The following is a 23,186-nucleotide window of genomic DNA, read 5'->3' as shown; positions in this document are numbered from 1 at the left end:
GGGAGGAAAATAATACATAATTAGAATTTTTACATTTGTGCTGTTTCTTCTATGGCATATTGTCCTGCTTGGTCAACTTTATTCTTTCATGATGTTGGTTTTCCTAAAATGTCTGGCAATTATTGGTTGCCTGTTTATATTTTTGAATGGAGAGCAAGGTTGGTTTGTATAAACCAGGATCATTTCTCCTGCAGTTATATCTATCTGTTTTACCAGCAGACCTCTCCCTTAAAAAGGAGGCCCCTTTATTTTTCTCCATTTGTCACCATCTGATAAGCTATATATTTTATTTACTAATTTACTGACTCTGCCCTCTTGCTCAAATATAAGCCTCTCTGAGGACAAGGATTTTTGTTTTTTTCTACTGCTAGAGCACAGAAGCCTGACAAATAGTCTTTTTTGAATGTATGAGTGAGACCTTTTTTCAGCAGCAGGTATGCTGACCTGCCATCTTCTCTGCAGTATGTGTATAAGGAGCCCACAGGCAGCCTGAGAGTCCCCTGCAATCACTACAGTTAGGAGGACTTCATTCTGGGAGGGACACCTTTCAATATATAGTAGTCCCCTTATCTGCAGAGGATATGTTCCAAGACCCCCAGTGGATACCTGAAACCACAGATAGTACCAAACCCGATATGTGCTGTGTTTTTTCCTATACTACACACCCATAATAATGTTAATTTTTAAACTAGGCAAGTAAGAGATTAATAACAATAACTAATAGAACAATTGTAATAACAATATGCTGTTGTAGAAGTTGTGTGAATATGGTCTCTCTCAAATATCTTACTGTTCTATCCTCCTCCCACTTGTGATGACGTGAGATGGTAAAATGCCTGTGTGATGAGATGAAGTGAGGTGAATGACATAGGCAACGGGACTGTGTTAGGCTACTGTTGCCTTTCTGACCATTTGTCAGAAGTAGGATCATCTGCCTCCAGTGATCCTGGCTCATCCAGCCATGACGATGTCAATAGTTGGATGTCAAAAGTAGGCAATGTCATTGGTTCATAGGCAGGGACAGCATGGAGATACTGGACAAAGAGGTGATTCACTTCCTGGGCGACATAGACCACAAGATTTCATCACACCACTCAGAACAGCATGCGATTTAAAACTTAAGAATTGTTTATTTCTGAAGTTGTCCATTTAACGTTTTCCCACTGCAGTTGACAGCAGGTAACTGAAACCGCAGATTGCGGGGAATACTGTACTTCCTTCCTGGCAGAGCTGCCTTTCCCCCTTTTCCCCCAACACTGTACTGGTATGAAGGTCTGGAGGCGCCTCCATTTCCGCACTGCTTCTCTTACAGTTCACAGCACCTTCACCAGAGGCTCTTCCTGGGAGACTTCATTGATAGCTGTGCTGGCAGCTGCTCTTTTTCCTGGAAGGTGCTGGGAGGGATAGTATGCTCTCCATCTGCCCTGGCTGTTCCATCTGTTCCTAAGGCAGTTCTTTAAGGAATTGCCCCAAATGGTACCTATCTCTAGCAGCTCAGGCAACAACTTGCTTGTGCTGATTTATCTGTCAATCTTTCTATTTTCTGTATTTCAGCAATTTCTCAAGATAATGGCCTTTTGTTTTGTTTTCTTGCACTGTGAGAATTTCAGTCTCTTAAAAATTATATTATTTCTTCCTGGTGGTGGGAAACTTTGAGAGTAAAGAGAGCCGGCAAGTGCACATGTGCAGTCTGCTGTCTCAAACTGGAGTCTCCCATGGGTTTGCCACCCTCAGTGGTGATTTTGTTCCAAAAGTTATCTTTTTAAAATTCTGATTTATAGATGATCTGAAATAATATAACTAAATCAGTAGTGTCCAAGTACTAGTCAATGGTAAAGTTTTTTTTTTAATCAATTCATAGTAAAAGGAAAAAAACTGGGTTTTCTGGGATTATGTCCTTTCTACCTTTTTTCTAATGTTAAAACGTGTTTTCTCAAAAAAAAAAAAGAAAAGAAAACAGTGTTTTTTTAATGTCTCTACTTAACAACAAAAAAAAATCAGTAATCCTATGTCAGTATCTTTTTTAAAAAAAGTTTTTGCAAGTATGTGAAATTTATGTCTAGACTGCTGGACTGAAATATTTTAATTGCGGTTTTAAATTGTATCTTTGTTACTTGGAAGTGAAAGTGTGATTTGGTGAAAGTTTTCTTTAAGTGCTAGAAAACATCTGTATTTAATTTCAGAGTGAGGGGTTTAGTAAATTAATCTTTAGAAATTCTAACTTAATTCTAAGTTTTTTTCTTTTTGCATCATAAGGCTTTTGCAGACATGCTGAAAGTAAACAAGACTTTGACAAGTCTAAACATAGAATCCAATTTTATCACTGGAACTGGAATCCTGGCCCTGGTAGAGGCACTGAAAGAAAATGACACGTTGACAGAGATCAAGATTGACAACCAGGTAAGGAAGGCCAGAGAACAGACAAAGCCAACTCACAGGGTGTGCAGTGAGCAGGGGAAATGCCACAAGGAATGAGTTAGACACAGTTCTGTGTGTGACTCCATTTGATGTACTTGATTTCCTGTAAGTTTTATAACCATTTCTGGCCCATGGAGGATGTGCAGAAGAGCATGTTACTAATCAAACAATGTACAGTGGGGCAGCCTGGGACATAAAGAGCCATCTACCCACAACCCTAGGCTAGTCAGGCTCCAGAAGAGAAAGCGAGGAGGTGGTGGCAGAGGTGCTGACAGCTGCTTTACTCAGTCTCATCATTGTTGCCTTTTGGCAAGTATCTCTGCCCTGTCCTATCCCAGCCTTACTTTTGCTTCTCACTGGGACTGTCGCTAGCAGAGAAAGCAGGGTGGCCATGGCCAAAGATTCAGATTTCTTTTCCTTGGCTGAAGAGTTCTACAACCAAAAGAGCAGAGGCAGGCTCCTGCAGTCTGATGCTGGCTGCAGAGAGCCTATTTAAAGGAATCAGGGTTCTAGAAGATGGTCTGGCTTAGAGTAGCAGGCCACACCCATGAGACTGTGGTCTGACCACAATCTCATTGATCATGACCGCAGCATTTCTCAGGTTCCCATCTGCAGCCAAAGCAAGGTGCTTTTCCCTAGAGCCAACTCTTCCTGCCTGGCAACCTTTTTCCCAGCATGAGCCTGCAGTGCCTTCCGAGTTGCTCTGCTGGCTTCAGCTGATTCCTGCCCACAGACAGCAACTCTCAGTGACCAGCCATGATGCTGAACCCTGCTCCTCTGGCCACGGGGAAGGGTCTGTGATGGGGTTCCAGACACTGTATCTTGAAAAGAAAGGGCTTTGGAAAGGAGAGACCAAGGAGATTTGTGGTATGAGCATTCGTTCCCCTGTGGGGTAGTGGGAGAGACAGTTGGGGAGGTGACTGCTTAGAGCATCCTTTGCATGTCTGGGGGCCATCTCTGGGAAATTTCCTGGTCCAGACCCTCCAAGATCTGATAAAGCTGCAGAGTGCCACCCAGGACTGTTGCCTAACCCTGGAAACTCCCAACAGTTCCCATGGAGGCTATACTCTCTGTCTTTGCTAACCAGGACAAGCAGACTGTTCCAGTGCAGGCCCTCTGGCCTTGGACTTCTGATGTTTGTTGCCAGAGGAACACGGAAAGCCCACCAGAAGACAGGAGCTTTTTCATTCTCATCCTGCCAGAAGGGATGTGCCACCAAAACAGCTTTCCCAGACACAGAGATGTGGAGGCAGCACCCCAGGGGATGTGCCACACAGGGCTCTGCACACTCAGGAAGTTTGATGCTGTGTATCCTAGCATATGTCCAGCTGCTAGTAAAGTAGAAAGTGGCATCAGGGTGTGGGGGAGTAAGGAAACAAGCCAGAGAGAAATATGAAGGGAGTGAACAGAAGTGATCACTCAGGGATATTTGTTGAATAGACTCATATCAGAAAGAAGCTAAGTGGGCACTTAGTAAATATTTCCAGGGGAACTAACACAGAAGTGGATACCCTGTTTGAAAGTATATTTAACTTTTTTTACGGATTTAGGCCATTGTGAAACCCCATAGCTGAAATAGTATCACACACTCTGTCCCTAGTTCCTTACAAGATACCACCTAGCTAAGGTTGCCACATAAAATACAGTTAATTTTGGCTTTCAGATAAATGACATATAAATTTAGCATGTGTCATCAAATATTTGGGATACCTTATACTATACTAAAAAAATATGTGTTGTTTATCAGAAAGTCAAACTTAACTGAGTGTCCTGTATTTTTATTTACTAAACCTGGCAACTCTATGCCTAGTATTGAGTTAGAATGAGGCTAGAATGAGCTAGAATTGTGAAAATTTAGAATAGAGCAGCTTTTGACAATGCATATAAAGAAGACCCTGAAGTACAGCCTGTAGTCCCAGCACTTTGGGAGGCCAAGGTGGGCAGGTCACCTGAGGTCAGGAATTTGAGACCAGCCTGGCCAACATGATGAAACCCCATCTCTGCCCAAAAATCCAAAAATTACCCAGGCATGGTGGCTCACGCCTATAATCCCAGCTACTGAGGAGGCTGAGGCACGAGAATCACTTGAACGCAGGAGGCCGAGGTTGCAGTCAGCCAAGATCATGCCACTGTACTCCAGCCTGGGTGACAGAGCGAGACCCTGTCTCAAAAAAAAAAAAAAAAAAAAAAACCCTGAAGTACAAAGAACTTGCTCCCTAAAATCCCCGCTAAATCAACCTCATCACCCTTCCTCAGCCATCTAGGAATGGATTTGTGTAGTTTTTCAACTTTAGTCTTTCATTTTGCTTCTGAAATGGCTTCTCTTTATTTCGTCTTTTTTTTTGTTTGGTTGTTTTTGTTTGTTTTGAGACAAGGTCTCACTCTGTGGCCTAGGCTAGAGTACAATGATGCAATCTGGCCTCACTGCAATCTCCACCTTTCTGGCTCAAGTGATCCTCCTGCTTCAGCCTTCTGAGTAACTGGGATTACAGGCACGCACTACCATGCCCAGCTAATTTTAAAATTTTTTGTAGAGACAGGGTCTCACTATATTTCCCAGAATGGTCTCAAACTCCTGAACTCAAGCCATCCTCCTGCCTCAGCCTTCCAAAGTGCTGGGATTACAGGCATGAGCCCTGCCATGCCCAGCCTGGCTTCCCTTTATTTGTATATGACAAGGAGGATTAAGATTTTCTAGAGAGGCTGGGTGTGGTGGCTCACACCTGTAATCCCAGTGCATTGCAAGGATGAGACAGGAGGATCACCTGAGCCCAGGAGTTCCAGGTTGCAGTCAGTTATGGATGCGTCGCTGCATTCCAGCTTGGACAACAGAGCTAGACCCTGTCTATTCTCTCTCTCTCTCTCTCTCTCTCTCTTTTGTAGAGGAATTGGAAAAAATTATTTGCTTTACTTAAGAAATGAGGAAATTCAGGGTCAAAACTTGTCTTACATCCAAATTGTGTTCATTGACTCATAGACTGTTAGAAGTAACCTCAGTTTCCTTATCTATCAAATGAGGGGTTTGAAATAAAATAATCTGTAAGACAGTTTCCTCAGGCAGAACCAGAAGCCAAGACCAATTTAACAGCACAGCAATAGGCAGCTGCACCGAAAGGAAGGCCTGCTGAGAATCCACCACCAGGGGCAGACTGCTGGGCTAGGCTCCAGGTCAATATGCAGTGATTTAATCAGGTGCCCCTGCGGGAAGAACAATCAGTGATGCATATAAAAGAAACAGATGGGCAACTGCTAAATAAATTTGAGTAGATAAAAGAGGTCACTTAGAAAAAAACAGAAGGTGATTTGAAGATATGCATACACATTTGTTTCTACTTTTCCCCCTTTGTGTTTGGTGACTTAAAATATAAAAAGAGCCTGGGCCTGTAGTCCCAGCTACCTACTTAGGAGGCTGAGGCAGGAGAATCCCTTGAGCCCAGGAGTTCAAGTCCAGCCTGGGCAACATAGCAATACCTCATCTTTATATATATATATATATATAAAATATATACCATAATAAAAGTTTATATAATTTAATATACTACATACTTACATAATTTAAGTATATATAAAATATATATCCAAATTGTAAGAAATTTTGATGCCCATCTATTGTCCTGGGTTTGTGTAAAAAAAAGACCTCAAATCCAAAAAAAGATACAGGCTGAGGAAGAAACATAGTATATGTTACATTAATTCCTCCCCTTTTTTATATGCCCCCAATATAATTTTCTTCAGCTTCTAAGTCTTTTATATAGCTATTATCATCTCCTTCCTCCCCCTCAAAAACAACAAAACTAAAAGCTCTTATTCTATTATTATTTCCTATTTTTGATTCCAGATTATATTAATGGTTTAAGTTAACATAAAAGCAGAGATGGTGTTTCTGTTTCACTGCTTTGCCAGAATGTCATCCAAGATTCATTACAAAATACAGAAAACCCTAAAGAAATTACAGTTGATGTCTATATAAATAGAACATTCAAGGGCGAGTAAGTGTGGATTTGCCTTTTATTGCAAAACAAAGCAGCTGTAAGGATGCTGAGCAGAATTTAAACTACTGGGGAAATAGCCAGCTACTTGGAGAGGCGGGACTCAGATACTTGGGAATATAGGTGATTTGGGGTAACTTTTGACCATTGCATTAACACTGCAAGTTACCCAAGTCCAGGACTCAAATGCTTCAGGGGCACAAGCCATAGTAGTGGCCGCCCTAACCTTAGCTGAGGGCTCATTCCTTGATACAGTCCCACTATTCTAAACCATGTCATTTGCTAAAGTTGCTCATGAAAATCTGAGCTCAGCTTCTCTTACTTTTTTGCTGCCACTCCCTCCCATTGACTCATAATGCTTAAAGCGTTAATCTCTACACGGTAGATGCCCATAATTATTATTGTCTAACTGGAAATATCACATTGTGTTAAGTTCTCGAGGAGAGACTCATTTGAGGGGTTGCTGGATGACGAGAAAGAGAAAAGCAAAGAGATAAGCCTTAAAACTTGCTTGGGATGCAAGCCATAAACTTTTCTTCTTCATCCACTCCATATTTAAATTTTCCAAATTTAAAAGGTATATGTTTTTAACTTATTACAAAGTGATCAAGATTGTATGGTACTGGCACAAAAATAGACTAGCAGAGCAATAAAGCAGATTCAAATCAGGGAAGAATGAAACAAAAGATGGTAGGATAATTTGCTAGCATTTTGGAACAAAATTAAATTGGGTCTGTATCTTCATTCTTTTGTCTTTTTTTTTTTAAGATGGAGTTTCTGTCACTCCTGTTACCCAGGCTGGAGTGCAATGGCGCCATCTCGGCTCACTGCAACCTCTGCCTCCCAGGTTCAAGTGATTCTCCTGCCTCAGCCTCCCGAGCAGCTGGGATTACAGGCGCATGCCACCATCCCCTGCTAATTTTTGTATTTTTAGTAGAGACGGAGTTTCACCATGTTCACCAGGTTGGTCTCAAACTCCTGATCTCAGGTGATCCACCAGCCTCGACCTCCCAAAGTGCTGGGATTTTAGGCATGAGCCACCATGCCTGGCCCTATCTTCATTCTTATGTTAAAATTCATTCCAGATGAAGTAAAGATTTAAACATTAAAATATATTAAATCATAAACCAAATGGAAGAAATCAGGAAGAGTAGAGAAGCTTCCTAAACATGATATCTAGAAGATTGATAAATCTGACCATATGAAAATGAAAAACAAGTTATCATAGTGACAAAATGAAAGTCAAAAGATAAACAGAGCAAAATGGTTTCAGCGCATTTGACAAAGGGCTAATTTCCTAACATACAAAAAACCTACAAATCAAGTTAAAAAACACAAAATACAGGAACCATAAGCTGGTAGAAAAATGGGCAAATGGCATGGATTGGTAGTTCCTGAGAAAAAAGAAATATAAATCCATAAGAAAATTCATTGTTCTTATTCATCATTTGACAAATGCAAATTAAGGGAGTTAAATAAATATAAAAGAAATATAAATTTTCACGAAGTGTATTGACAAAGAGTAAAAAGGTAAGTAGTATCTTATTTGGCTAGGTTAGGAGAGCAGTAACACTTGTACAGTTAGCAAGAATAGAGGCTGTCATAACCTTTGACAGTAAGTCAGTAATATACCAGAACTGGAAACATGCTTGCCCTCTGACCCAGCTATAATTTGTCCTACAAGCATACTTGCAGAAATGCCCCAAGATGCACTGGGGGGAGGGAAGCTGACTACAGTTTTGTTTGGAATAGTGGAAATAGAATGCAGTGTAACAGTAAGTCAGTAAGGCCTGGCTAAATACACTATGATCCATCACTGCAATGGGATGTGGCACAGTTCTTTATATGGATGAGGTAAATGTATATTTACCAACATGAAAAGATATCCTTAATGTTAAATGAAAAATAAAAACACACTTCAAAACCATATGCTAGTATAATCCATTTATGTGAAAAAAGCATAGATGTACAAGTGATTGTGTAGATGTGTGAATGCATAGAAAATGTTTAGAACACTACATAGTGCACGCCAATCTGGCTTTCTCTGTGGGGAATGGGAATGTTGAAGTAAGGGGACTTTTATATTTTATATACATTTTAATTTGCATTTTCCAATGCAATTTAAATTTCCAAAGCAATTTAGGTAATTTGTACTTTTTTTTTTTTTTGAAACGGAGTCTACTCTGTCACCCAGGCTGGAATGCGGTGGCACAATCTCAGCTCACTGCAACCTCTGCCTCCCGGGTTCAAGCGATTCTCTTGCCTCAGCCTCCTGAGTAGCTGGGACTACAGGCGCCTGCCACCACACCCAGCTAGTTTTTGTACTTTTAGTAGAGACAAGGTTTTGCCATGTTGGCCAGGCTGGTTTCAAACACCTGACCTCATGATCTGCCCATATCAGCCTTCCAGAGTGCTGGGATTACAGGCATGAGCCGCTGCACCCAGCCTTATTTTTTGAAATGTAATGACTGTTATGAAAAAATTACTGTCCCTTAAATTTTAAATTCCCATATTTACATGCCCCTATTTGTTTTTGTTTTTTTGAGACAAGGTCTCACTCTGTCACCCAGGCTGGAGTGCAGTGGCACAATCTCGGCCTACTGTAACTTCCGCCTCCTAGATTCCAGATTCTCTTACCTCAGCCTTCTAAATAGCTGGGACTACAGGTGCGTGCCACCATGCCCAGCAAATTTTTTGTATTTTTAGTAGAAACGGGCTTTCACCATGTTGCCCCAGCTGGTCTCGAACTCCTAACCTCAAGTGATCCATCTGCCTCGACCTCCCAAAGTGCTGGGATTACAGGCGGGAGCCACAGTGCCTGACCTCCCTATTAAAAAAAAGAAAAAAAGAAAAAAAAAACCCTCTTTTTTATTTTTTCATTAGTTTATGTCTCAAATAAAAATCCCTTTTCCCTGCTGGGCGCGGTGGCTCACACCTGTAATCCCAGCACTTTGGGAGACCGAGGCGGGTGGATCACGAGGTCAGGAGATCGAGACCATCCTAACATGGTGAAACCCCGTCTCTACTAAAAATACAAAAAAATTAACCGGGCGTGGTGGCGGGCGCCTGTGGTCCCAGCTACTCAGGAGGCTGAGGCAGGAGAATGGTGTGAACCCAGGAGGTGGAGCTTGCAGTGAGCCGAGATGGCACCACTGCACTCCAGCCTAGGCGACATGGGAGACTCCGTCTCAAAAAAAAATAAAGACCTTTTCCCACAAACTTAAACAAGTTGGAGACTTTTTTTGTAGCCCGCCTTCAGAGTTTGCTGATTCATCCAAAAGTGTACATGGTTCAAACCACAATAAAGCTGCTCAGAAACACCTAATGAGATTCTGCTGAGAGACAACAGCCCATAGGATGAGATCTTTAATTATTTTTGGATATGGATCCCAGAATTAAAAAATTATATTTGATAGCACAAATATAATTTGTGCACAACAGTGACAACAGAGTGACTATAATCAACAATAACTTATGCATTTTAAAATGAAAAAGTAGAATTAGATTGATTGTAACACAAAGAAAGGATAAATGCTTGAAGTGATGGATACCCCATTTACCCTCTTGTGATTATTATGCATTATATGCCTGCGTCAGAATATCTTATGTACCCCATAAATATAATATACCTGTGTATCCACAAAAGTCAAAAATAAAAACATTTTATAAAAAAGAAGAAAAAGTATTAGAAATGAATAATGGTAGTGGTTGTACAATATTGTGATTGTACTATATGTCACTGAATTGTGCAGTTTAAAATGGCAAAATTTTTGTATATTTTACCACAATAAGTAAACAAGAATTCCCTAGGTGAAAAGTAAAAAATAAAAATAAAAATTTGGTAATTGGATTGGCTGCTACAAAATAGTTTCATTATTTTTAAAACACCCTTTGTTTAAACCACAGATACTGGGATGAATTCAAAACACCAAATATTAGTTTTGCTTTCATTTTAATTCTGGAATTATCCTTTCCTTCATAAACAATTTGCTTAGTTTTTTTCAGCTATAGGACACCAGCGAACTCAGCTATCTGTTGGATTTTGCTTCTAGATAGGGAGCAGGATTCAAATGATTATGAGAGAAAACATCTCAAGTGACTCTGTACCTTTCAATTTGAGACCTTTGCCTCTTTGCCTTTTTGTCTAGCAAGTAGCCTTGTCTTTTTCCTGTGCAAGTAACTATTTCCTCTTTCTTCTTGGTCATCCTGTGCGTGTGTCTGCACCTGCAACCAGAGGCAGCAGTTGGGAACAGCTGTAGAGATGGAAATTGCCCAGATGCTGGAGGAGAATTCAAGGATCCTCAAGTTTGGATACCAGTTTACCAAGCAAGGGCCACGAACAAGGGTGGCAGCTGCCATCACAAAGAATAATGACCTGGGTAATTCAGCCATAATATGTGCTATTAACAATTAGAAGAGCATGAGCATTCACTTCTCCACTTCAGATGCAACATCTTACAGATACCAATCCATTGGCCTCTGATGTCACTCACTTCTTCATATAAGACACATTATTATTATTTTTTGTTGTTGTTGTTGTGACGGAGTCTCGCTCTGTCGCCCAGGCTGGAGTGCAGTGGCCAGATCTCAACTCACTGCAAGCTCCGCCTCCCGGGTTTACGCCATTCTCCTGCCTCAGCCTCCCGAGTAGCTGGGACTACAGGCGCCCACCACCTCGCCCGGCTAGTTTTTTTTTTTTTTAGTAGAGACGGGGTTTCACCGTGTTAGCCAGGATGGTCTCGATCTCCTGACCTCGTGATCCGCCCGTCTCAGCCTCCCAAAGTGCTGGGATTACAGGCTTGAGCCACCGCGCCCGGCCAAGACACATTATTATAATACATGGTCATAGGAGTCTTTGTGGTCCTCGCAGTGTTTAAGTTACATCATAGCATTTTCTCAAAAAAGAAGTTTGTTCTATTTTCCAGGTAGCCTTTGATTTTTGCTTGATTTCTTTTGTGTATTTGCTTCTCTTTTACTTACATGTAATCACCTTCTGTTGTTACCTGCACCAGATACCCAATTATGTTTGACTTCTGACTGCTTTGGTACTTAGTTCTAAATATGGATATGTCTGATACTTCGGCACTTTACATGTGATATAAACATGGAGCTTCATTATGAAGTTTAAACTCACAAGTCGCCTTTTCAGTTAGCCCCTTCAGGTTTTCCTGTGGCCACTTGTTGCTGAGGATCCCTGGCATTTCTTCTGTTAGGGGTGGGGCATATCCTGATCAACCATAGCAAAGAGGAATGGAACTGGGAAAACTTGGTCTGAGGATATCCCAGCCACCTGGAGCAGCCTTTCAAAAGGACATCTAGGAGGAGACATCCATTTGGCAAGCAGTCAGTCAGTCAACAGCAGGCTTCAATCCCCAGTTTGAGGTTCAGGGACAGAATGCCAGATCTTGGGTGGAGGAACTAGGCAAGGCGTTCCACCAGGTACAGTGCTGGCCTCAAGGAGGACTCAGATAGTGAGCAAGATAGAAGCTAAAGGTTAGAACAAGAAGGGGCAAATAAAGGTTAGTATACAATTCCTTGCCCAGACAGGCTTTGCCAAGACCCTGAGGCCTAGGCAAGGTGCAGTGTGTGGCATCAGGAGGCTGGCTGGACATGTGATGGTACTTACCTGGGGGGTACACAGAGTGAGGCCAAGGGGCAGACAGGCAAATAGGGATTTGGGGAAGAGTGGAAGCAGCAGTCAGAAGACACCTAGGGCCGGGCGCTGTGGCTCAAGCCTGTAATCCCAGCACTTTGGGAGGCCGAGACGGGTGGATCACGAGGTCAGGAGATCAAGACCATCCTGGCTAACACGGTGAAACCCCGTCTCTACTAAAAATACAAAAACTAGCCGGGCGAGGTGGCGGGCGCCTGTAGTCCCAGCCACTGGGGAGGCTGAGGCAGGAGAATGGCGTAAACCCGGAAGGCGGAAGCTTGCAGTGAGCTGAGATCCGGCCACTGCACTCCAGTCCGGGAGACAGAGCGAGACTCTGCCTCAAAAAAAAAAAAAAAAAAAAAAAAAAAAAAAAAAAAGAAGACACCTAGGAAAAGCACATTGGGTCCACAACCAAACAACATAGAGACCAAAGGAAAACAGGCAAAATGAGAGGTCTAAAGAAAATAGGGCAGCCTACGTCCAAGCAGCAGCACCTGTGGGCAAGAGCCTAGGCCGGAGATAGGCTATTGAGAGTTAGAGCAAGACCACAGCCAGGGCACATTTTTACCAAATCCAAGAAGGTTCAATAGCCCTCTTCTCAGTGACCTAGAGAGCCTGCAGTTGAGAAAGTGAAAGGTGAAAGAAGAGGGTTGCAGAAACTGGAAAACAGGCAGTCTGGGCAACTTCTTCGATCCTAAACATCAGGTATATAGAACATTAATCTCTGAGTTTGCTTGCCAACTGAATCATACCTTCCTGTAGGTTGATATTTAAGAGTTTTTATTTAGAAGAGTTTTAGAAACTTTGAACTATTTGCAGCTCCTTCCAGACTTCAACCCATAATCAACATTAAAAGATTGTGAAGAGTTAGTTAAAGCCAGTTGGTGACAGAGTTGCTAGTGCCATGGCTAAACGGCCATGAAAGTAGTCAAAGTGCGTGGTTTCACAGGTCTCTTCTGGAATTTCTACCCCATAGAATTGTGAACGTTCTAACACTCGAGTACCCAACTATCAGACATACCTGTATTTCAATGTAAATTCCACCAGACACTGGATTATTTTATCATTTCCATTGATTGTCATGGTTGAGTATTAAAATGTAAGATAACTATATCCTCAAGCGTGTGAGATTGTCATCTTATGTGATTAATGCTGTTTATCTGGAATTTAAGAAATATCCCTTCAATTTGTCTTTTTGTTCCTTTCTTTCTTACCTAGTTCGTAAGAAGAGAGTTGAAGCAGACAGAAGGTAAACTTCCTCAGGGAGGAGTGAAGTTTCACTGTGGTGTGGCCATTGAAAAACAAATACTCTTCTTCTTCCCCATCAGGACCATTTTATCAAAGTTTGTTCATTTCCGTTAACCACATAACTAATAATTTAATTGTTATTCTTTTTTAGCACTACTTATTTATCTTGGATTTTGTAATATATACAATTGTTTTATTTGCTCATGGGCACTTCTGGCAACTTGACAAATGGACTGATGCAGATTTTAGAGAGTGACGACATGGAAAATGAATTTAACCACTTTCTGATTGGGTTGTCTTGCTTTCTTACATGAACTTTTTTTTTTTAATCATTGAAAGGAATTTAGTGTATAATATGTGTTTGTAATTGTGATTATGATAGAGGCCTATCTCTGTTTACATGCATAGCTTTGAGTTAGGCTAAATATATCAGAAGTGTTCTGCTGACCACATAAGACGTTAGTATTGCCAATCTTTCACTGCGTGTGAAAATGTGACCAATTTACCACAAATTCTGTCTTCGTTCCAGAAAAATCAGTAAATGCACATGCCCTGTTGATTGGAGATCAGTAGTGTCATCTTCATAAAGCAAGACAACATTATGACACTTTACAACAGTATTAGCAAAGAAGTCTATTTATTAACCCACAAAGGTAGCTTCAAGCCAGACTCACAGGTAGCAAAATGAATTAGCACACCTACTTTTACTGACTATTCAACATAAATTGAATCTTTAACATGACTTTAAAGGATAACTATTTACAAAGCTGTTTTAAAGTTTTTCAAACATGATAGAAATTTTCTAAATGTTAGTAAGAGAGAAGCTTTTAAAACAGTACATTCCTGAATAAAACAATAATATTGTATCTTAATCAAGGCTGTCTGATGCACATGATTGCATTTTTGGGCAAATTTTAGAAGCATTTATTGCTTTGTCTTTAGTGTAACAAGATCACAGGATGAAAGATGAACATTCAGGTTAATTATCTAGACTTCTGTCCGCAGTACATGATCCATCCAGACATTTGTGAATGTCAGGAGAAAAATGTGAATTATCATTTATCCAGATGCGTGTCATCTCAAGGACAAAGCCTTTGAAAGTACAGCTGAAATGGTTGCATTGCAGTGTGCATTAATCTTTTGATGTAGTGGTGTAAAAATGCAGTGCTAAACTAAAGAAGCAGGTGACTAGAGCCTTTGGCTCAAGTGCACCACTCTGATAACTGTCAGTGCCTGAGGTTGTGATTGGTGACATTCTGACACTGCCCAAGGCAACTCACCCTCTATTCCTCCTTTCTCCCCTCCCTTTCTTCCAATTCATTGTCCTTTTTCTCTTCTTTTCTCTGTAAACTGTAACCGAGTGTTCCTTAGTTGCCTGGTAGCAATAAAACAAGTGAATAGGAAAATGATTAATATATTATTCTGTTATTCTATTTAGCTTGTAAAACACATGGAATCTGTTTAAGATAGCCCTTGTAAAGTTGGACATTTACCTGTATTATAAGTACCCACATCTGTGTCTCTGAAGTCCTTTGAAATATCTCATTTTCTTGAAATTTTTTTAATTTTTGAGAGCACAATAAGCAGAATATTCTAACACCTTTGGCCCTAAAAGTCCTTTAATTAGTTTATGGCTTCATCTCCTTATCTATTTTAAAAACATAGTAAATACTGTTTCATGGTTTTCAGTCTGATTTTTCCTTTCACCCATTTTTTCCCTTTCACCCATTTAGGTGTGATGTGTTGGAGTCAATTTGTACAGGCTTGCCAATTGTTATATTTTCAAGAATTTTACAAACTGGTTGTTCAATACAGCCATTATTTAAAATGAAATGATGTGTACTTACAATTGAATGAATTATATTAAGGACAAAAGTAACAAATACTATACTCAAAAATCTTACATTTTACTATTTTCTAATCTCTTAAGATTATTTACATCTAGTAGGTATGTATGTAGAAATACTACCTAATAGTATGCTACTGAACATATCTTCTCAACTCCATGTTCACTACTTCTTGTTACTACAATGGCTTGAAATTGGCCATGGTAGAAATATTTACATCACAGAAATTAGCAATATGTAAGAAACTGGGGCTTTCTCCCCCTCTAGATTGCTGGTTAATAAGCATTCATCAGCACACCACTGTGTGAAATTACAAATTTTTTTATGCATACGTTTTGCTTACCATGTTGCCAAAGGGAAGAACATTTCTCTTAGGTGTCTTTTCTCCTCTTTGGATTTGTTACAAACCTATTTAAGTGTTCAGTCCCTGACCTCCCTCTCCAAGTAAGCCTTCTTCTTTTTTTTTTTTTCTCACTCTCTTTCTTGCCTTGACTCTTAAAATCCCGGACCCTATAGAGCATTCCTTGCAGCCCCACAGTGCTGTGAACTGGGGGCTAAAGCAGTTGTTGGCAAACTCTGGCAGAAAGCAAGAAAAAAAAAAAACCAGAGTTCAACCATGGCTGTTTCTTTTATACAAGCAGTTATTGATAGTATTAAAGCAAGATAATGGGAAATTATCAAAAATATAGCACTGTTTTTAGCTTATAAAATAGTTGGGTCGCATGCAACAGAGTCTATGAAATCAAATGTTAATTACTAATCAGTTTGTTTTATTATTATCTGTGTTTTTAAAGTGGCTTGAAAGGTGGCATTTCCATGAGTATGCACATATTGACGATAACCCTTAGAAAAACATACACTTGAGGAGCCTATCCATCATTTAATTAGCCTAGGACTTCATCCCTCTCTCTGCCCAAAGTGTGTGGAAATGGTAGCTCTTTCATCATCATGGGCACAGTTAATCCTTTGCTATCCATTGTGATGGGGCATGATGTATATAAAATTTTTTTCTATATATTTGTTTTGCCAGATACTGCGTTGAGATATTTGGCAATATTTGGATAACTGATTGAAGGGAGATAACTTCTCCCCAGGCCTATCTCCCTCCCCCTTTTAGAGTTGTGCAGGTCCACTTTAAGTGTAAAATCATTCACCTGGACTTGTGGGCTCATATCACCAACATCTATTACGGCATATCTAGATGACGTTTAGGAGGTAAACCTTAGAAGTCTAGAAATCACATGATTAGTTCAGCACTGCAGCTCCCCATCTGCTTATCATGTATAACTGGAAGCTCTTTTCATCCTCATCAGCATGATTAAATGACTTAGTTTCTTTCATCTTTGGAGGGTATAATGTAAATAAGTGTCGTGTGTGTATGTGCATGTGTACTGTCAGATATCTAACTAGGTATTTGGCTACATCTGGACAACTGATTGAAGGGAGATGCTCTCTCCCCAGTCCTCTTCCCTCGTCCTTTTTAGAATTGCTGCAGGCCCAGGTTAAATATGAAATTACTCCCTAGAGTTTGCAGTTTATGTTACCAACCACCACATTTTATAGCTATGTAGAAGATGACTCTTAGGAAATAAATATTAGAAGCCTAGAAATCATTTAGTTGTTTTAGCACCAAATCTATCCATTTGCCTAATGTATTTAACATTCCGTCCTCATCAACATGATTAAGCCCCTTTCTTCCATCTTTGTAGGGCTCATTGTATATAAATATTTTGTACATAAAGATCATCAAATACCGTAATGAGGTATTTGGCTTCATCTGGAAAATTGATTGGAGGGAGACGCCGTCTCCCAGCCCTGCTTCCCTTGTCCCTGTCCAAGTTGCTGCAGGCCCAGGTTAGAAGATTACCAACCTGGAGGGGCATGCAGTTCATTTTACAATAAAAGTCCATTTATTTAAAAACTCAGAAATCATCCCAGTGCCCGTACTCCTCAAACCAATTTCCCTAAGGGGAGACTGGCACACCAACCCAAAGAACAGGTGCTTCTCTTCCAACAGAAACATGGCCCCTGACAGGGCACCAGCATTAGGGAAACCAATGTCTTCCGTATAGCTGCCATGAGAATATTTCAGATGCTCAAACTGAAAACTCTTAAAACCAATGTTAAGCATCAGCATGCTTTAAGTGTAAGATAGCCCTTTGGAATTTACAAACATGTGCAGCTATTTCCAGATATTACAGATATGATGTACTCAGCCCTCTCTTAGGCACTACGAAGGAGACAGAGGAAGCATAAAAATTCTGGACTAATATAATTTTATATGTCTTTCTGGGATTGGGGAGTAGATTGAGTGCCTTTTTTACAAAGAAGATCCCATATTTAATTCAAGTATTTATAGCATCAGCAAGAAAGGGCAGAGGGCAGGAAGTTGAGAACACTAAGTTCTGTGCTGTTACCTGTATTCGGTAGAACTGTTTCTGGAGTCAGGTTTTAAGTCATGATCCTGAAGCTTCCTTCCCCTCTTCCACTAATGATGCAATAATAGCTGTTTTCATTTTAATGAGCAGAGAACTAAGAGGAAAGGTCCTAGCTCTACCTTCCACTTGCAACTTCCCTTTACCTCTCTTTATTGCTTTCATCTCAAATATCCCTGCTACTCAACCAATCCTAAAGCTAACGTACTGAGACGCACACAAAGGAAAGGTGTGAGAGTGCTTGGAAGCATCCAGCTGAGCCCACTGGATGAAAATCACACGATAGGGCCTCCTGTTGCGATATACTGGCCAGAGAAAAGCACCAAGAACTTCAGGGATATTATTCACTGCTTTCCTACTCCCCAACACTAGATCAGATTGGATTTTACTTTGTAGTTCAGAAGTTAAGAAGTCAAATTGCTGACCGAGGTGGGGAAGGAGGATGGAAATTAAAGGTTTACATTTGTTTAATGGCAGAACTGAGATTTGCTCTGCTTACCTCTTTCCCATTTGTCTGTAATAGCAATGACTGAATAATCAGTAGACCAATGGAAGAGGAGTTGCAAATTTAAATTTATAACCTGACTCTGGGTTCTGTTCTAGGAACAGTACATGTTTTAGAGGCTTTGCCAGTTGGGATACATTGTTGACTTGGGGGAGGCTGAAGGAGAGAGCTGACTACCTAGACACAGAAAAGAGTAATTAACTAACTAGATTTTCTTCTGATCTTTTCCATGGTAGTGATTCTGAGCACATTGGCCCAGCTAGTTGGTATGGTGAAGGGGCACCGTACTAACAGATTTGGAGACTGAATCCTAATCCCATCACCAACACTTAGCAGGTATATGATCATGGGCAATTCATTCAATTGCCTGCCAATTATAGACTATATAGGGGGAAGAGCACTGGATTTGGAGTCAAGAAACATGGACACTTGGCTCCACACTTCCTTAGCTGGGTAACTTTGGGCAAACTACTTGGTCTCTCAAGCCTAAGGTTCTTCAGCTATAAAATGGGAATAATATCTTCACTAACTACCTCACAGAGTTGTGGTAAGAATATAACCAGATAACTGGATACAAACACTATATAAACTGGAAAGCGCCGTACAAATGTGAGAGATCAGTTTTATTATCAAATCACTATTTTCCACTGCCTCTTGAATCGGTTTTATTCTAACCAACCATTACATCTTCCTCATCTTTTGGAGTGTGGGTAATTGAGGCTTGGGTGTGTCATCAGGGACTGGAGTTATTTCAGCTCCCTCATAGAGGTGGGAGAGGTGGTTGATGGGGTGGTGGAAGTTAGATACCAGTGATGTATATGGTAGGACATTTTCCTGGGTCACTTTGACAGCACCTTGGGAAATTGTCAGAATCCTTGCAGAGGGCCTAGGCTGGGCACAAGGGAGAAAGCAAACAGTTGAGAATTGAGGGGAGGGTCTGGAGCACTACTGCCCTCCTGTCATTGCTGCAGGTGGGAGAGGCTAAGACTTCAGGTATGACTGGAGGCCTAGGAGAAAAGAGTGTCCCTAGGGTTTCAAGAATTTTCATGCCTAACAGCTGAGTAACAAGCACTAGTTCTGATAGATAGTGAAGGGGAGAAAATGCCACCTGTTGTGGGATCAGCTCTACAGGGCAGCAGCTGCCTTGTTATCACCAGCAACCTTAGCCCTGATCAGTAATATTTCTGCTAAGAAAGGTTAAAGCATGGCCTCCAAGGACTTTCATAAGCCCTTGGAGTCAGGACTGTGTCTCATCCATCTTTGTATCTTCAGTACCATCTCATAAGGTGCCTTGTACATAGTAGGTGCTTAATGAACAAATATTGCTTGAATTTAGCTGTTGTCCAGCCCCATAGAGTTATGCTCCATTTGCCACCATGTGATATTTTTGGGAAACAATACTGATTTGGATGCTAGCTGTATGTGACTTTGGGCAAGACTCTCCCATCTATCTTGTCTTCATTTCATCTGTAAAATGAAGTGAGTGGATTCAGTGCTCCCTAAGGTCCCTTCCAGCTCCAATACTTGACAAGCCTATGATTCTAAATCGTTTCCATTGCCTCTGAATATGGGTGAGTAATGCCTCCACTGCAGCTCTGCTTTTCTCCGGGAGGCTTTGTTCAGAGGAGGTCTGACTATTGCACAGCCAGTTTTTTCTTCCTCTTCAGCAGTTCTTATACTGTCTTCAGAATAGTTCTGGATGAGCGGCCTTTTCTGAAAGGATACTTAAAAATATATACTATTTAGGCTGGGCATAGTGGCTCATGCCTGTAATCCAGCACTTTGGGAGGCCAAGGCAGGTGGATCACCTGAGGTCAGGAGTTCAAGACCAGCCTGGCCAACACAGTGAAACCCCATCTCTACTAAAAATACAAAAATTAGCTGGGCCTGGTGGCAAGAGCCTGTAATTCCAGCTACTGGGGAAGCTGAGGCAGGAAAATCGCTTGAACCCAGGAGGTGGAGGTTGTAGTGTGCCGAAATCACACCACTGCACCTGGGTGACAAGAGCAAAACTCCATCTCAAAAAAGTAAATAAATTAAATATATACTACCTTGCTCCTCAACCAGTGGGAAAGGAGAGGAGGGGAGGCAAAGAAAGAAACTGAGCACAGTAAACACAGCATTTTTTTGTAGGCTCTTATTTAAAGTGTGTGTGTGTGTGTGTGTGTGTACGTATTGACTAGGAAACAGAGAGAAGCCAATCAAAAGTATACCGTGCAATTGAGAGAGGCTGACCCAGGATTTAAAACTTCCTTTGGGTAATCTAACTGTGAGTAGATAGGAATTGGCCATATGGTGAAATGAGATCAATAGGAAATGTGCTTTTTGAGGAAATGTTATTTTAGTACCAAATGTTGCCAGTGACAATCTTCAGTTAAGAAATAAGTTATTCTGACCTAAAATTCTTATCTCTGCCACTTTGGTTTAAAAACAAAAACCCTTATATACATGAAATAATTATATTTTAATTAAGCCTTTAGCTTAGTTGTTTTCATCTCTTCAAGGAAAATGAATAAGCAGCATTTTTCATTGTACTTAAAAATGTAAAATATCTGCATGCCACTAATCTGTAACATTTTACCAGTTCAGATGCCTGTAATGTGTGACTTTATGTGTGTCTGTGTTGTTTTGAAGATAACAAAGGAAGTAATACTTTGTAAACTGTTTAAACAAGTGTTTAAACTTCTATTGGCAACATTTATTGGGCTAAGCAGTTACTGAAAACTCCACATAGTTTTATTTTCCATTTGAAACTTCAATCAAATCAAGACTATTATATTCATTAGGGAATTAAAGACTAATTTGCCTTTTAAATGTGAAGTTGAACATTGTGTGGAAAGTAAATGTGTGACAAAGCAAAATGTATAAAGTTTGAAATATTATACTTTTACCCTGGATAATTATTCAGGACCCTAGTTGGCCCAAATAGGTGCAATTTTTAATACTTTGAAATTAGCCAGCCAGACCTAATGCTAAGGTAAATGTAAACTGTTTTAATTAATTAGCTTTCAAAGATATAATGTATCTATTTCTGTCAGGAATGATATTTCCAAATGAAAATGTAAAGAACATTGGGAATTAATAAACTTTCCTTTCGAAGTAAAAGTAAAGACTGGTTTATATGGCTAATTTTTAGACAGTGTTTCTTTAAAACAAATGGTTGGCATCATGTTATTAGATGAGCACATCTGCAGAAAACTATAAAATGCCTTTATTATGAAGAAACAAGACAACTACAAGTAGCCATAACAGAGAGAAATAACTCGTTATCAAACAAAAATGTACACATTTGGCTAAATAGTTAAAAATTTACTAGAATGAATACAGAAAGCCCAAACAGGTTAACTATTTTACCCTGAATTTTTTACACTAACTTTGGATTTACATTATTATTATTTTTAAAGCCCTTCTGGTAATTTGTAATACTGAACACTAAAAATGATGAAGTTATGTTGTAAAGGTTTGACCCTGGAAAAACAGGAAAAGCTGTTCTTCCTACCCTTCTGCTGAACTCTGTCCCAACTCTTTGACCTTTGGATTTCAGTTTAGGCTGATAAGGTTCAACTGAGAAACATAAAGAGCCAGTGTCTAATTTCTGTATTTGCTGTTTCACACTTTCTCTTGGACAAAGAATTATAGTAATTATTTTGTTTAAAAGATTCTCCCTTTCAGCCTATTGGGTTATAATGAATAGAGTAGTTAATTTTAAAAATCAACTTAAAAATAGCATGAGGAGAATGTAACTTAACTGCCATCTGTGTGGAGAAAGACTTTGATGTTTTAGTTTATTAAAAGCTTAATGTGGATACACACAAAAACACACACACGGAGCAATAAATTAAATCATGCCACCAGAGAAAATCACCTTCATTAAAAGGAAGACAGGAATGAAGGAAAGAAGGAAGAGAAGACCATAAAGTAACTAGAAAACAACAAAATGGCAGGAGTAAGTCCTTACTTAGCAGTAATAACATTGAATATAAATGAACTAAACTCCCCAGTAAAAAGACATACTATCTTTTTATTGGGCTGAATAACATTTTTAAAAAAGGCTGACTGATCTGTTGCATACAGGTAACACTTTTCCTTTAAAGATACACATAGGCTGAAAATGAAGGGATGGAAAAAGATATTTCATGCTAATGGAAACCAAAAAAGAACAGAAGTCACTATACTTATATCAGACAAAATAGAGTTCATGAGAAAACTGTAAGAAGAGACAAAGAAGGTCATTATATAATGATAAAGGGGTCAATTCTGCAAGAGGATATAACAATTTTAAATACATGTGCCCCCAATACTGGAGCACCCAGATATATAAAGCAAATATTGTTAGAACTAAAGAGAAAGAGAGAGAGAGACCTCAATACAATAATAGCTGGGGACTTCAACACCTCACTTTCAGCATTGGACCCATCTTCCAGGGAGAAAATCAACAAAGAAACATTGGACTTAATCTGCTCTATAGGCCAAATAGACCTAAGAGGTATTTACAGAATATTTTATCTAAGTTGCAGAATACACATTCTTCTCAGCATATGGATCATTTTCAGGTATAGATGTTAGGTCACAAAACAAGTCTTGATATATTTTTTAAAATTGTGATAATATCAGGCATCTTCTCTGACCACAATGAAATAAAACTAAAAATCAATAGTAAGAGGAATTTTAGAAACTATACAGATACACGGAAATTAAACAATATGCTCCTGAACGACCAGTGGGTAAATGAAGAAATCAGAAAAATTGAAAAATTTCATGAAACAAATGATGATGGAAATGGAACATACCAAAACCTATGGGATACAGTGAAAGCAGTACCAAGAAGGAAGTTAATAGCGTCTACATCAAAAAAAGAAGAAAAACTTCAAATAAGTAATGAGGCATCTTAAAGGACTAGAAAAGCAAGAGCAAGCCAAACCCAAAATTAGTAGAAGAAAAGAAATAATAAAGATAGAGCACAAATAAATGAAACTGAAATGAAGAAAATAACATAAAAAATCAATGAAACAAAAAGTTGGTGTTTTGAAAAGATAAGGAAAATTGACAAACCATTACCCAGACTAAGAAAAAAAAAAGAAGACCCAAATA

The 23,186-nt window shown here is 39.7% G+C and overlaps 1 protein-coding gene across 3 annotated transcripts in view; it reads left to right on the top strand.

Moving 5' to 3' along the window:
* The window catches only part of TMOD2 (tropomodulin 2), a 66,141-nt gene extending 44,941 nt beyond the window's left edge, over positions 1-21,200 (top strand). For 2 of the 3 annotated variants that reach the window (XM_033190107.1, XM_033190108.1), the window contains exons 8-10: positions 2,257-2,400; positions 10,642-10,786; positions 13,279-21,200. In XM_033190107.1, the coding sequence (XP_033045998.1) occupies positions 2,257-2,400; positions 10,642-10,786; positions 13,279-13,313 (324 nt within the window). In that variant the 3' untranslated portion in view covers positions 13,314-21,200. The remainder of the gene's footprint in view (positions 1-2,256; positions 2,401-10,641; positions 10,787-13,278) is intronic. The other variant, XM_033190109.1, reaches the window with a different exon arrangement.
* The last annotated feature ends 1,986 nt before the right edge of the window (positions 21,201-23,186 follow it).

Source organism: Trachypithecus francoisi, unplaced genomic scaffold, assembly GCF_009764315.1.
Source record: "Trachypithecus francoisi isolate TF-2019V2 unplaced genomic scaffold, Tfra_2.0 Lachesis_group3, whole genome shotgun sequence".
Taxonomy (NCBI): domain Eukaryota; kingdom Metazoa; phylum Chordata; class Mammalia; order Primates; family Cercopithecidae; genus Trachypithecus; species Trachypithecus francoisi.
The sequence above is the reverse complement of the archived record's forward strand: the minus strand, read 5'-3'. Positions and strand labels throughout refer to the sequence as shown.